This window comes from Jaculus jaculus, chromosome 9, assembly GCF_020740685.1.
Source record: "Jaculus jaculus isolate mJacJac1 chromosome 9, mJacJac1.mat.Y.cur, whole genome shotgun sequence".
NCBI classification, from domain to species: domain Eukaryota; kingdom Metazoa; phylum Chordata; class Mammalia; order Rodentia; family Dipodidae; genus Jaculus; species Jaculus jaculus.
The window spans coordinates 82,131,324-82,145,759 of record NC_059110.1 but is presented as its reverse complement, the minus strand read 5'-3'; the positions used below and the strand labels follow the sequence as shown (position 1 = coordinate 82,145,759).

Sequence of the window (14,436 nt, the reverse complement as noted above, 5' to 3'; positions counted from 1 at the left end):
ACTCCTTACAGCGTGCTCCTCAAGACACAAATGGCCTGTATATCCATGACCTCACAGTGCCTGACACTACCTACACAAGACCATCATAACAGGAAGAAAAGATCATGACATCAAAATAAAAGAGAGACTGATTGAGAGGGGGAGGGGATATGATGGAGAGTGGAGTTTCAAAGGGGAAAGTGGGGGGGGGGAGGAATTATCATGGTATATTGTTTACAATTATGGACATTATCAATAAAACAAAAGACAAGCTGGGCATGGTGGCATATGCCTTTAATCCCAGCACTTGGGAGGCAGAGGTAGGAGGATCACCGTGAGTTTGAGGCTACCCTGAGACTGCACAGTGAATTCCAGGTCAACCTGAGCTAGGGTGAGACCCTACCTCGAAACAACAACAACAACAACAACAACAGCAAAAAGACAGCCCTGAAAAAATTAAATAAAATAAAAAATTAAAAATAAATCTCCTAATAAATAAATAAATAAGTAAATAAATCTCCTACCTTCCAGTGAGTTGTTGACCAGGAAGGTCCCTGATGCCCCCTAAACATTACAGGCCATTGCTGAGGCCCTTGGTTTCCCACCAGGAATAGATGGTAAGACCCTATTGCTGAAGACTCCTCATACTTGGGCTGCAAGGCCACTGAGAAATCCTGCTGAAACTGAGCTGATAACCTCCTCCATGTAGACCAGCTAACAGAAAGCTGGAAGAAGCCACTCTGCATGCAGTTCAATGGGAGAAAGGGAAAACATCAGTGTCGATATTCAACAGTGGAAATTCAAAGCTTTATATTTGGCCAGCCAGGCCAAACGAGCCTGCAATAGTGGCACATCTGTCATGGCAGAAACCAACTGCCCTCTGATTTGGACTGGAGGTCTCCTCCATGGGAGGCAATACATCCCTGATACTGAAAACTTAAAACGGGGGTAGTCATGAGTCCTAGGGGTGTAACATCAGCTGCTGCCTGGCTAAATGTATATATTATGCTTATCGAACTGCCCAGTAAGCACTTCTCTTAATGTTCATACCCTTATATTAAAGCTACTCTCACTTTTGGTAGAGAATCTTCTCTTTTCAGATGGCAGTGACCTTGGGATGACTCAGAAGGCACTATGGTGCTGGAAAGAAGTCAGTACCTGGTCAGTACTGCAACATCTCTATCACACCTTCCAAGGCTCAGGGTCTAATGCAGAAGAGATGGCGGAAAGAATGTAAGAGCCAAAGGAAGGGTAGGACTCCTTACAACGTGCTTTCCCCAGACACAAAATGGCCTGGATTATCCACGACCTCACAGTGCCTAACACTACCTACACAAGACCATCATTACAGGAGGAAAAGATCATGACATCAAAATAAAAAAGAGACTGATTGAGATGGAGAGGGGATATGATGGAGAGTGGAGTTTCACAGGGGAAAGTTGGGGGAGAGAGGGTATTACCATGGGATTTTTTTTTTTTTTTTTTTTGGTTTTTCAAGGTAGGGTCTCACTCTAGCTCAGGCTGACCTGGAATTCACTATGGAGTCTCAGGGTGGTCTCAAACTCATGGTGATCCTCCTACCTCTGCCTCCCGAGTGCTGGGATTAAAGGTGTGTGCCACCACGCCTGGCTACCATGGGATATTTTTTATAATCATGGAAGTTGTCAATAAAAATTTAAAAAAAAATCTCCCTGTTTCTAATATGTACTTCATGTGGGTCAAAACACTTCTTGCTGCTGGATGTGAAATGGTGGTAAATTACTTGTAATGCCAACACTTGGGAAGTGGAGGCAGGAGGATCAACAGTTCAAGGCCAGCCTGGGCTATATGAGACCCTGTCTCAAACACACACGCTTTTACCAGAGACGCCATTTGTGGACTGCTCCCCAAAGGACTCTCCTTCAGAAGGATGTGATGTTAAAGACTTCAGAAAAGCCAGGCAAAAGGTGCCCCTCAGCACAAAAGACTGCTCCCAAGGTCTGTGACTGCTAAGTCTCCAGCAGACTGCTACATGAGAAGAAAAATGGAGCAGCCCAGACTGCCCTGTTCTCCACCTGGCTGAAGATCCCACTGTTAAGCAGACATTAGAAGTTCCACAGTCCCTACCAGGGCAACAGGGAATGGGCTTTGTTTTCTATAAACATAAAGACAAGAAAAAAAGGCTAAAACAGTCCTTAGAGGGAAGAAAATAGAAACCAGGCAGTGGGGAATGCTTCATATTCCTAAAAGCTTTTTTTGTAAGTTAACACATGGTGTCTGCTTCTCTCTAGTCACCTATTTATCACTCTCCTCCTTACAGAAGGGAAAAAGCCCTGGCTGTTTTCCTAGTGCAGAGTTTTGTGGCTGGGGAAGGAGGGAGAGGAAAGGAAGGAGGGGACTTTAAGCATGATGCAAACCATTTGGAGCTGAGTGAGAGCACTGCCAACACAAGCTGCACTATTTAAACAAGTGAGGAAATGATCGTATATACAACATGCCAGCGAGTGCGCGCATACACGTGTACGCGCACCCCCCTCAAAGGAAGTCGAGAGGGCTTTTTTCAAGACACAGAGCTGGATGTCAGCGGCTAAAAGGTCGGTATTTTCCCTTAACACCCTTCTCAATGACTTAATCATGTTCCGTTTTCACAGAAAACTTCCCAAGAATAAAAGTCTGGAGAATTAAGAGAAGGGATGAATGGGAAAGGACATTTGGCCCAGGGCTGACCTTATCCGAGGTTTTCTCCACGTAGCAGGGGTCCTGAGGAGCAGCGAGCAAGGGGACAAAGCCAGAGAGAAGCCGATCTTCTTCCAGGATAAGAAGGGTGAGGTCATCATCCGGGTCCTTGTACAGTGGCACCTCAGACTGATTCACGGCAGTCAGTATGTTACAGAAATCAGCCAGTGTTGACCAGACATCTATAGCAATCCTGTGAGAACAGAAAAGAAAAACAGCTCTAAAGAGGTACCAATGAAAGTACTCAGCATTTGGGACAGAAAGGTACTTGCAGCAAAGGTTGTCAGGCTAGTGACTGCCAAGAAATCATATCAGAAATGCTACAATATGAAGTTGTGCCCATGGCAACCATCTAGGGGGTATGTGTCCCTCTACATAAAGCTGAAACTGAGAAGGGGTAGTTTTAAACCTAACCAGAGAAGAAAAACAATTTTGAGTGAGGTGTGGTGGCACACACCTTTAATCCCAGCACTTGGGAGGCAGGGATAGGAAGATTGTCATGAGTTTGAGGCTCCCCCCCGCCCCCCTGAGACTACATAGTGAATTCCAGGTCAGTCTAGGCAAGACCCAACCTCAAAAAATTTAAAAAATTAATTGAAAAGAATTTTGAGAATCAGTTACCTAATGTGGGTCCTATCCATTTTCCAAACAGTGTACTGAGATATTTACTCAAATACTTTAGATGACTAAAGCTGCTCCTAGAATTAAAACGGGGGTAGTCATGAGCCCTAGGGGTGTAACATCGGCTGCTGTCTGGCTAAATGTATATATTATGCTTATCGAACTGCCCAGTAAGCACTTCTCTTAATGTTCATACCCTTACATTAAAGCTACTCTCACTCCTGCACAAGTATATAATACACAGACAGCAACAGAACACTAGCTTCCTTATTATACCAGCCTCAGACACATGGGATCTGGTCATACTGTACAGTTATGTGGGTCCTCCCCAGCCCCAATGCTTTAGATTTCTTCCCTGGACTACAGAGATGGGTCACTGGCTAAGAGGACTTGCTTTAAAGCCTGACAGCCCAGGTTCAATTCTCCAGTACTCACATAAAGCCAGATGCACAAAGTGGCACATGTGTCTGGAGTTCATTTGCAAAGGCAAGAGGCCCTGACATGCCCAGAATAAATATTTTCCCCTATACCCCATCTCTTTAACTGCAAATAAATAAAAACATTAAAATAGAACTTTCAGCTAGGCATGGTGGCACACTCCTTTAATCCCAGCACTCAGGAGGCAGAGGTAGGAGGATCGCCATGAGTTCAAGGCCAGTTCAAAACAATATAGTGAATTCTAGGTCAGCCTGAGCTAGAGTGAAACGCTGCCTTGAAAACCAAAAAAATAATAAACAATTCTTCCCTATACATAAACAGTAAAACAAATACAGACCCAAGAAAACCTCATTCCTGGTTTGCCAAGATCCTCCCAGGGGAAGGTAAAGCCTATCACGGATTTTAGCAGGTAAGTCACTATCAGTGATATTCTGGCTGTCTCAGACCTTCTTTCTGTCACTTGTACATTAGACTTAGTATGACTAACCACTCTGGGACTGTCCCTGTTTTAGCACTGAATACATCATTTTTCCCAAGTCCCCTAGACCTATCCAAACCAAGATGAAGATGGCTAATTCACACTGATGGCATATGACCAAGTTCTGGTTGGACCTGAGAAGAACCTTGAAATTAAAACTCCAAGATGGGCTGGAGAGATGGCTTAAGGTGCTTGCCTGCAATGCCAAAAGACCCAGGTTCAATTCCCCAGGACCCACATAAGGCAGATGCACATTGGTGGCAGGCATTAGGAGTTCATTTGCAGTGGCTGGAGGCCCTGGTGCTCTCGCTCTCTCTCTCTCTCTCTCATAAATAAATAAAAAATAAAATATTTTTTAAAACTCCAAGGTAGTTGGGTGTGGTGCACAAGCCTTTAATCCCAGCACTAGAAAGGCTGAGACAGGAGGATTTCTGTGAGCTTGAGGCCAGCTTGAGACTACATAGTGAATTCCAGGTAAGCATGGGTTAGAGCTATTTGAGAAAACCAAAACCAAAACCAAAAAACAAATCAAACAAAAAACTCTAAGGCAGGGCTGGAGAAATGGCTCAGTGGTTAAGGCGCTTACTTGCAAAGCCAACTCCTCACATAAAGCCAGATGCACAAAGTGATGCATGCATCTGGAGTTCCTTTACAGTGGCAAGAGGCCCTGGCACACCCATTCTCTCTTTCTCTTTTTCTTGCAAACAGATAAATAAAATACAAAAAAGGAAAACTCCAAGGCAGAATTATAAAAATAAGGTTCACCAGGTATGTACACCTTTAATTTCAGCACTGGGGAGGCAGAAGTAGGACGATCTTTGTAAATTTGAGGCCAGCTTGAAACTGTATAGTGAATTCCAGATCAGCCTGGTGTAGAGTGAGACCCTACCTTGAAAAACAAAAAGCCAAAAAACGAACAAACAAAAGAAATCCCAAAACCCAACCAACTAACCATAGTGATGCAAGCCTTTAATCCCAGCACTTAGGAGGCAGAAATAGTAGGGCTGAAGTGGGTTCGAGGCCACCCTGAGATTACATAGTAAATTCCAGGTCAGCAACAGCAAGACCTGACCTCAACCACCTCCCTCCCCCTGCCAATTTTTTTTTTTTTTTTTGGTATCACCTTGAATCCCACCACTCAGGAGGCAGAGGTAGGAGGATTTCTGTGAGTTCGAGGCCACCCTGAGACTACATAGTTAATTCCAGGTCAGCCTGGGTCAGAGTGAGACCATACCTCTAATTAAAAAAAAAAAATAGAAAGAAAGATGAATATGATGGTGAGAGTAAAATGAACCTTCTTTTTATATTTTATATTTCTTGGTGTTTGGTTCTTCAAGATAGGATTTTAATGTAGCCCAGGCTCACCTAGAAGTCACTATGTAGTCCCAGACTAGTCTAAAATTCACAGCGGTCCTCCTACCTCTGCCTCTTGAGCGCTGGGATTAAAGGCGTGTGCCACCACGGCCAGTCTTTTTTTTTTTTCCCTGATTTTTTTCTGAGGCACTCTAGCTCAGGCTGACCTGGAATTCACTCTGTAATCTCAGGGTGGTGTCGACTCATGGAGATCCTCCTACTTCTGCCTCCTGAGTGCTGGGATTAAAAGCGTGTGCCACCACTTGACTGCTTTTGAAAATATTTTTTTTCATTTACTTGAGAGCAGAGGGGGTGCGAGGAGAGTGTACAGGTATGTCAGGGCCTCCTGATGCTGCAAACCAACTTCAGACACATGTTCTACTTTGTGCATCTGGCTCTATGTGTGCACTGGGGAATCAAACCCAGGCTGTGAGGCTCTGCAAGCAAGTGCCTTTAAACTGCTGAGCCATCTCCCCAGCCCTATATTCATATTTCTTTTTTTTTTTAAAGATTTTTAAAGGTATTTTTTGTTGTTGTTTATTTTTATTTATTTGAGAGTGACAAAGAGAGAAAGAGGCAGAGAGAGAGAAAGAGAGAGAATGGGCACACCAGGGCTTCCAGCCACTGCAAATGAACTCCAGTTGCATGCGCTCCCTTGTGCATCTAGCTAACGTGGGTCCTGGGGAGTAGAGCCTCGAACCAGGGTCCTTAGGCTTCACAGGGATGCGCTTAATCGCTAAGCCATCTCTCCAGCCCTATATTCATATTTCTATCTGGTGCTAAGAATGCATCAAACTTCTTTTTTTTTTTTAAATTTTTTTTGGTTTATTTTTATTTATTTATTTGAGAGCAACAGAGAAAGAGGCAGAGAGAGAGAGAGAATGGGCACGCCAGGGCCTCCAGCCACTGCAGATGAATTCCAGACACATGCGACCCTTGTGCATCTGGCTAACGTGGGTCCTGGGGAATCGAGCCTCGAACCGGGGTCCTTAGGCTTCACAGGCAAGCGCTTAACTGCTAAGCCATCTCTCCAGCCCACATCAAACTTCTTTTTGCCTGTCTAGAATACCTCAAGTTATGATCAGATGAAATGCCTGCCAAGTCTACAGACTTGGCTTTTTCTTCCAGAGACGCCCCTAACTGGGAGTCTGGAACAGGATCCCTAATGGAGGTAAGAGTTAATCCACAAGGAGTGGAATGGGGCTGGAGAAATGGCTTAGCTGTTAAATGCACACACTGTGCAAGCATGAGAGCTTGAGGAGGACTGACCGAGTGCTCGAGTTGAATCCCCAAAGACCCACATAAATAGGTGGGCATGGCTACATGTATCTGCAATCCCAGTCCCACAGAGGAAGAGAGACCTGAGAATCACCAGAGCTCACAAAAACAACAGCAAAACAAGCTCTGGGATCAGTAAGAGACACCAGCTCAAGTAAGAGCAGGTAGATGAGTGATAGTGCAGGACACCCAGTGTTTTGCTCCAGCCACTGCAGGTGAGCTCATGGGTCACAACATGGACACATGCATGTGCGTATTCTACACACACCATATCCCCATACACACAACAACAAGAGAAAAAACACACACACAAAGGAAGAGAGCTATAGGAGAATTGTAAGAAAAGCTTCACAGCTAGGTGTGGTGACACACGGGAGGCTAAGGTAGGTTGATCACTGTGAATTTGTCAAAGCCAGACAAACCCTGCCTCAATAAGAGAAACTTTCACAACTAGTTTCAAGAGATAGAGTGACTATGCATGGTGGTGCACGCCTTTAATCCCAGCACTTGGGAGGCAAAGGTAGGAGATTGCTGTGAGTTTGAGGCCGCTCTGAGACTACATAGTGAATTCCAGATCAGCCTGGGCTAGAGCGAAACCCTACTTTGGGAAATAAGAGAGAGAGAGAGAGCACACAAGTGAGTGAGAGCAAGATAAGAGTGGCAAGAGACAAGAAGCAAAGAAAGTTTTAAGAATCATCCTGAAATCTCCCCAGGGGTACTGTGCATGAGTCTACCTGGTAGGAAGGGGATTCAGACCTAAGCAACTCATTTCTTCTGGAGACTGGAAACCTTAAGAGAGATGGCAGAGAAGAGTACAATCAAGGAATGTAACAATGAAAATGATACTACAGGAGAAAAAAAAAAGAGACTACAGGAGAATAGGGAGAGGTTTGGGGACTCCTTCACTCCAGGTGGAAGGAGGCTGCACTGGTTTATTTACTATAATCACTGCACTAGGAAAAGGCAATGAAATGAAACATCTTGTTTTCAAGAGCGTCCTGGGAACCAGGCGGAACACAGCCCCATTAATCACACAACGGCACATAATCAACACACGTGTACTGCAGAAGTAACTTGATTCACAGGCTTTGCCCAGGAAAAAGGACATGTTTGAGAAGAATCACCGGAGGGACAAGCTTTATAAAGCCTCTCTCTACACAGACACCAAGAAGCAGACTCATTCACAAAGCTCCATCTTTTGGCTCAGCTGGGTTTGGCTGTCAGAAATGTTTAAATATGGAAAAAAATAAACAGTTGCAACACGTTTCTGTGCAGAAATCTGCCTGAACCCCTTTGTGATGTAATGGGAAATGCAGCATTCAGGCTACCAGCTGTAGAATAAACAGAACTTTGAGGGTTAAAAGGAACTGAACTTTCCACGACCCCATCTGCAGAGAAGAAAATAATAAGAGGAATGATGCACTGCCCCACAGCTCTGATAGTTTATCCTCCAGTCCGGCTGCAGAGACAAGCACCGGATGTGATAGGGCTGCTCAGGGCTGCCTCTGAGGTTAGAGCTGCCCATGGGAGACGCACAGGGAGGCTCTTCCAGTTCCCTGCTTCCTCCCCCAGTGCCCTGTTGGCCACTTGAGCCCACTGCCTGAGTCTGATCCCACAGCTCTGGTGAGCTTTGGCCAATAGACATTGCATGGCTGCAGAGCAGCAATTTGGAAAATAAACAGGAAAGACGCCAGTGTGAAGGAAGAAGGTGAAAAGTCTCCCATCTGAATTCTTGGCTTGGGGACCCTGGTTGGTGATGTACAGGTCAGGGCTGCTTTAGGACACAGTTGGAGATTAGGGTGGAGGTGTGGGCAGCAGCATCCCTAGCCAGAAGAAGGCAGCAGAAAATCACCAAAGCTGCCACAGTGGGAGGCCCCATATTCCTCTCTCATCCTCCCACCCTTACCATCTTGGATCCAATACGAAAAAATATGTGGTACCATGTGGTTTTCATTATCATGCTCTCCTGTCCCCTAAGGCTCAGATAACCAAAACTGACTCCTCCCAGAGACTGCTGGCCACCACCAGAGACCCCTGCCCACATCTTTCTTTTGCCCATTACCACCCACCTTGTGCCAAAACCCTACGACTCATTGTAAAAATAAGATGGATCAGAGTTCCTATCCTACTGTTGATTTTTTTTTTTTTTTTTTTTGAGGTAGAGTCTCACTCTAGCCCAGACTGACCTGGAATTTACTATATAGTCTCAGGGTAGCCTCGAACTCACAGTGATTCTACTATCTCTGCCTCCCAAGTACTGGGATTAAAGGCGTGCACCACCATACCCAGCCCTAAGTGTTAATTTTTGTAAGACAATAGCTGGTGCCAAAAATATATATATATAGGAAGTGCCCTGAGTTCCCAAGTCAGAAATATAAAAGTAGTCCAAGGGTCAAGTTAGACTGATCAGAACCAAGGTGATACATAAATGCTTCAATGAAAGGTCACTTCTGTCCTGGTCAATTCAGCCTGGACTCTGTAATTTCAGACAGCTGCTTTATTCTATATTTCAGTGAGATAGCAAAGCTCCCTTCTTGATCATCTGCTAATCTCTTAGTGAATACTACAGATACTAACACAACTGTCAGTACTCATTGGCCTATTAGTGATTCCTTACAGGGATATGGGAAGCTGAGAGAGGTGCTCCAAAAACTTAGGTGAGATCCCTCATCTCAAAACTGACACCTAGAAGGTTAGTTGAAGAACGCAAAATCAAATTCTTGTGGCCCTAAGCTTTAAGCATCTCCCAATCATCTGGCAGTGCTTGGAAAATGACTTCCCAGGTTTTTCTGGTAATCTCCAATCTCCTTTGATTCTAAATGGACACTTGAGAATACTATGGACTCAAGTTACCCACCTCTTTCTTTTTCTTTTAGAGACAGGGCTTCACTCTATAGTCTAAACTATCTTGGAACTTATCATGGTAGCCTAGACTGGCCTCAAATTCAGTGATGCTCCTGCCTCAGCTTTCTGAGTGCTAGGATAACAGATATTTTGCCCTTATGCTTGGCTCACTCAACTCCTGGCTTTCGAGCTACACTTATATTTTGGGGACACGCCCAAAGCCCACAAAATTCCACTTAAGTTGGGTATACTCTTTACCAAGCAGACACAAGCAGCTAGTGAATATGAAACTGTGTTCAATAAACCCATTTATGGGCTCCCAGAGTGGTGGCAAGGGAGTCTCTCAACAGCTGGAGTGTGATTAGTGTGCAGAGATCAGCAATTGCAGGGTGACCCACTGGCCCAACCCCACAGAGCACACCACACACCAGGAAAGCAGACTCCTGGCTAGAGTCTGAATTCCAGATTCTAGCCTGGGACAGACCAGCAATGACTAGTTAGAGGTATGTACTTAGAACCAAGGTTCACTCACTTCCCTACAGACATGCATTCACTTACTCCACCAGGAAGAAAAAAAAAAATAAGAGTTAATTTACTTTTTATTGCCTCAGAATTCCAAGGTTTAATGTAGCTGTCAGTTTGAGTGCAGTGCAGCTGTTGGCCGATACAATGCAGCCCAGGCCAGCCCAGGTGACTGGGGAAACACATTTCACAGAAATGAACCAACACACACTCTTAGTTGGTTGTTTAGGGGATATTGACTTGGGGAATCAGATTAACCCTTCAGCCTGAGGTTAGCTCTGCAAATAGTATTAGAAAAGTTGTTCAGTCTTGGGAACTGAGACGACCTGCTCTCATGTAGGCCAGTAGGTTTCTGTGCTTCTAAAATTCTAGAGTTCTCTCCTAGGAGATGCTACACAATTACAACATGTCCTAGAAGATTAAGGTATGAGATATGTGAGTATGCTATGCCAGATCTGCCAAAAGAGTCAGGTAAGACTGTTCTAAAAACTCCCAACTAGGATGGGGCTAAGGGAGGGGCAATAGTTTGGAATGCTCTGACAAGAGCTCAGTCACTTTCTGAAAATACTACAGAGGACGAAGTACTCACACAATCCTTCATATTTTTTTGCTGGGGGAACAGACTCACTGGTGATTAATATCAAGTACAATGACCCCATGTTACAAGCCTGCAGGGGCCTGTGGAGGTGGCCATTTCCTGTGTAATACCAGCTTGTTTAAACACTAACATTCAAACTCCACAGCTGCAGAACAAACCCGGAAAGAGTTGAGTGAGAAGAAGCCCTGCATTGTGTTTCAGAGTTATGGAAGATCAGAGAAGTAGTACAGATGGGAAAGGAGTTGGATTTTTGGTTCCTGGGGTGAGGAGGTCTGAAAATATAGCTAAGATGGCACAGAAAGTAGGCGCAAGGAAGCTGAAAGAGAGAAAGCTTACTTAGTACAGACACAAAAAGGAATGATAACAGGCAGAGTAAATGCTCTAAGATGTACTGTATCTGCTGCTTTTTAAACCCAATTTCATTTTGGAAGCCCACAGCTTTCCAACTCACTGGTTCTGTGGCCAATGTAAGCCCAGGGTTGCCTTACAGCACTTCTCACTCAACTGCAGAAAATGGCAGGGTGTGAGCAGCTACTAGTTCAAATGGACCTAAATGAAACAAACTTGGTAGAGTTAAAATACTAATAGTAGTAATTGGGCTTAAAATGACTTATCAGGGTCTGTAAAAAGCCAGGATGCCATGCCAACCCTGTTTGCAATGAGATGAGGATCAGTACTAGGTACTGTAATATGCCCAGATAGAGCAGGAATGGTAAGAAACCAGCCTATGTAGTCCTCTCTCTGAGATACAGGAACTACAAAAAGTGTGTTTTCTAGACGCTTTTGTGATGCAAAGAAGTTAGAGATCACTGTTCTAGGGGTTAAGACAGGCAAGACACCACACCATCCTCTAAGAGTAAGAGATATTTACTGAGTGAACATAAAGAACATGGGATCTAGTTGAAGATTATCCCTTTAGCAACTCTAGTTCATACAAATCAGTCAACTTGGGCCTTTGAGAAAGTATCCAACCCTAAATCAATTTTATCCAACAGAGCAAATCATATACTGAAGCTCAATCATTATATACTACAGCAAGGACACAAACTTCCCTGCTATAAGCAATGCATTTAGAGTCCTATAGCCAGTGAAAGGTCACTGTAACCTCATTTCAGGATTTCTTTTTCTCCCTCCCTCTCTCCCCCTGTTTGTTTTTTAAAGTAAGGTCTCACTGTAGCTCAGGATGATCTGGGATTCACAGTCTCAAGGTGGCCTCAAACTCATGGCAATCCTCCTATCTCTGCCTCCCAGTTGCTGGGATTAAAGGCATGTGCCACCACGCCTGGCTCATTTCAAGATTTCTCAAGTACCTAAGTACCTCTCCCATGTCCCCTCTTCAGATTCTAGGTCAGAGCCTTATTGATTTCACTTCTCTCAAGCCATGCTAATACATACAGTCTCTGTCACACCACTATGGTGTGTTAAAACCATCAGCACTGTGTTTTGGGAAAAAGCAGCCCCTAGGGAATCTTGACATCTCCACGGCATGAGTGGAGTCCTCGGCAGCCTCCCTGGTGCGGATTCTCACGGTTCCTGCCTCTCCAAACTTTTAGCTGTAACCACTCCAACACGTCTTCTCAGCTTAGCACACACTGGACCCAAATAACCTTGGCCCAGAGCTGGAAAGTCCTCTCCCTGGGGTCAGCTGCTGTACCCTGTTGGGGTCAGATTGGAACCTTAGGCCAACACCCCTTCCTCTCATAAGGAGTCCTGTGGGAGGAGTGGGGAGGGGACAAAGACTCCTGCCGTGGGAGAGATCACGTGTGCCCCACACTCAGAACTTAGAGGAAGAGGAACCCCCTGGTGCCAGGCTATAGTGCTGACGCCCCAAACTGGAGCCAGGGAGACTGGGTGGGGAGCCAGGGTAGCAAAGGGGCTTCCCACAGTCACCACCACTTCCTTCAGGGAAGTGCTGATGGATTATTACTTAGTGACCTCCTAAAAATGCCCTTTTGGGAAGACGTATTAAGTGACCTTGAAAGGGTGCCGATTAGATTTGGGAATTAGGCCTTGTTTCAGAACTGCCCTTATGGAAGTGAGTGAACTAGGTAGCTTTTTAACTCAGAATGCCTGTATCATCTGCAAGGTCAACATATGTGGGTTCCCTGCAGAATGTAGCTTACCGATTACTCCCTACGCATCCCTATTTCTCCCTATATGATGGTGTCTCAGAGGGCTCCCTAAGAGTATTTTCCAGCATGCTCTGCAAACTATATAAGACAAGCAATGGAAAAGCAGCAAGTCCAGGAATTTCTAGATTTTTTTAAACAGCACTCCAATCCAACAGTGTGATAAATGCATCCGAGCTACAATTAGGAAGATATATAGCATCAGAATGCGAAGGGTCTGGGCAGCCTGGTGAAACGCGGGCTCTCCAGAGCCCCAGCAATGTTTCCCATTATGTAACCCTGGTCATGGGCAGACAGCCAGACTCCAAATGAAAAAGAGACTCTGGCTTGGCACTGGTTCTATTTTCCTATCCTCATTCGAGGTCAGCGCAGTGTCATACAGCTGCAGAGAAAGCTCTGGGGATTAAACCTGGGAAAGCCTCCAAGACCAGGACCTGGGTTCAAGTACCAGCTGAAAGCAATAAACCAACTGCCACAGCTGGGCTAGGTTTGGATGTTCTCAAAGTCCCCTGACTCTTTCACTTACTGAGAACTAGAGATCAAGATGAGGGAAGCTTTGGCTTCAGCCAAGACTGAGAAATGAGGTAGGTTGTCTCACTTGCCTGGATCTGCCCAAGGTACTGGGATGCAAGGAATTCCTCTGCTTAGGTTCATGGAAGCCCTCTACTCTATTCTTCTCCCTTCACTGATATTAACACCTTTCCTCATGTTCACTTGATAAAGTAGGGAGCAGCTGCCTCTAGCATCACAGGAGACCTGGTATGAAAGCACTCAAAACTGAGCTAGCTGATGCATAAAGTATATGGGCCCTCCAAACATTGCAGTCTGTTTTTAAAAAGGCCAAAGCAGCTGGGAGTGGTGGTGCATGCCTTTAATCCCAGCACTTGGGAGGCAGAGGTAGAAGGATCACTATGAGTTCGAGGCCACCCTGAGATTACATAGTGATTTCCAGGTCCACCCGAGCTAGAGTGAAACCCTACCTCAAAAAACTAAAAATAAATAAATAAATAAAGGCCAAAGCATTATATACCTTTTATTTCTTGGTTTTTCAAGGTAGGGTTTTGTTCGAGCCCATGCTGACCTGGGATTCACTATGTAGTCTCAGGGTGGCCTTGAATTCATGGCACTCTTCCTACCTCGGCTCCCAAAGCCTGGGAATTCAATATGTAGTCTCCGGGTGGGTGACCTCAAACTCACAGCAATCCTCCTACCTCTGCCTCCCAAGTGCTGCGATTAAAGGTGTGCACCATCATGCCTGGCTATCCTGTTTTTTGTTTTCTGTTTTTTTTCTTTCTCAGTTTTTCAAGGTAGGGTCTCACTCTAGCTCAGGCTGACCTGGAATTCACTATGTAGTCTCAGGGTGGCCTCGAACTCACAGCAATCCTTCTACCTCTGTCTCCCAAGTGTTGGTATTAAAGGCATGCGTCACCACACCTGGCTACAGTCTTTTTACAGTGGATAGGGAGGCCACTTTCCATACC

The 14,436-nt window shown here is 45.1% G+C and overlaps 1 protein-coding gene across 3 annotated transcripts in view; it reads right to left on the bottom strand.

The window, feature by feature from the left end:
• The window catches only part of Smg6 (SMG6 nonsense mediated mRNA decay factor), a 304,470-nt gene that overhangs the window by 146,626 nt on the left and 143,408 nt on the right, over positions 1 to 14,436 (bottom strand). For all 3 annotated transcript variants that reach the window (XM_004667845.2, XM_045158342.1, XM_045158343.1), the window contains one exon: positions 2,686 to 2,887. In XM_004667845.2, the coding sequence (XP_004667902.2) occupies positions 2,686 to 2,887 (202 nt within the window). The remainder of the gene's footprint in view (positions 1 to 2,685; positions 2,888 to 14,436) is intronic.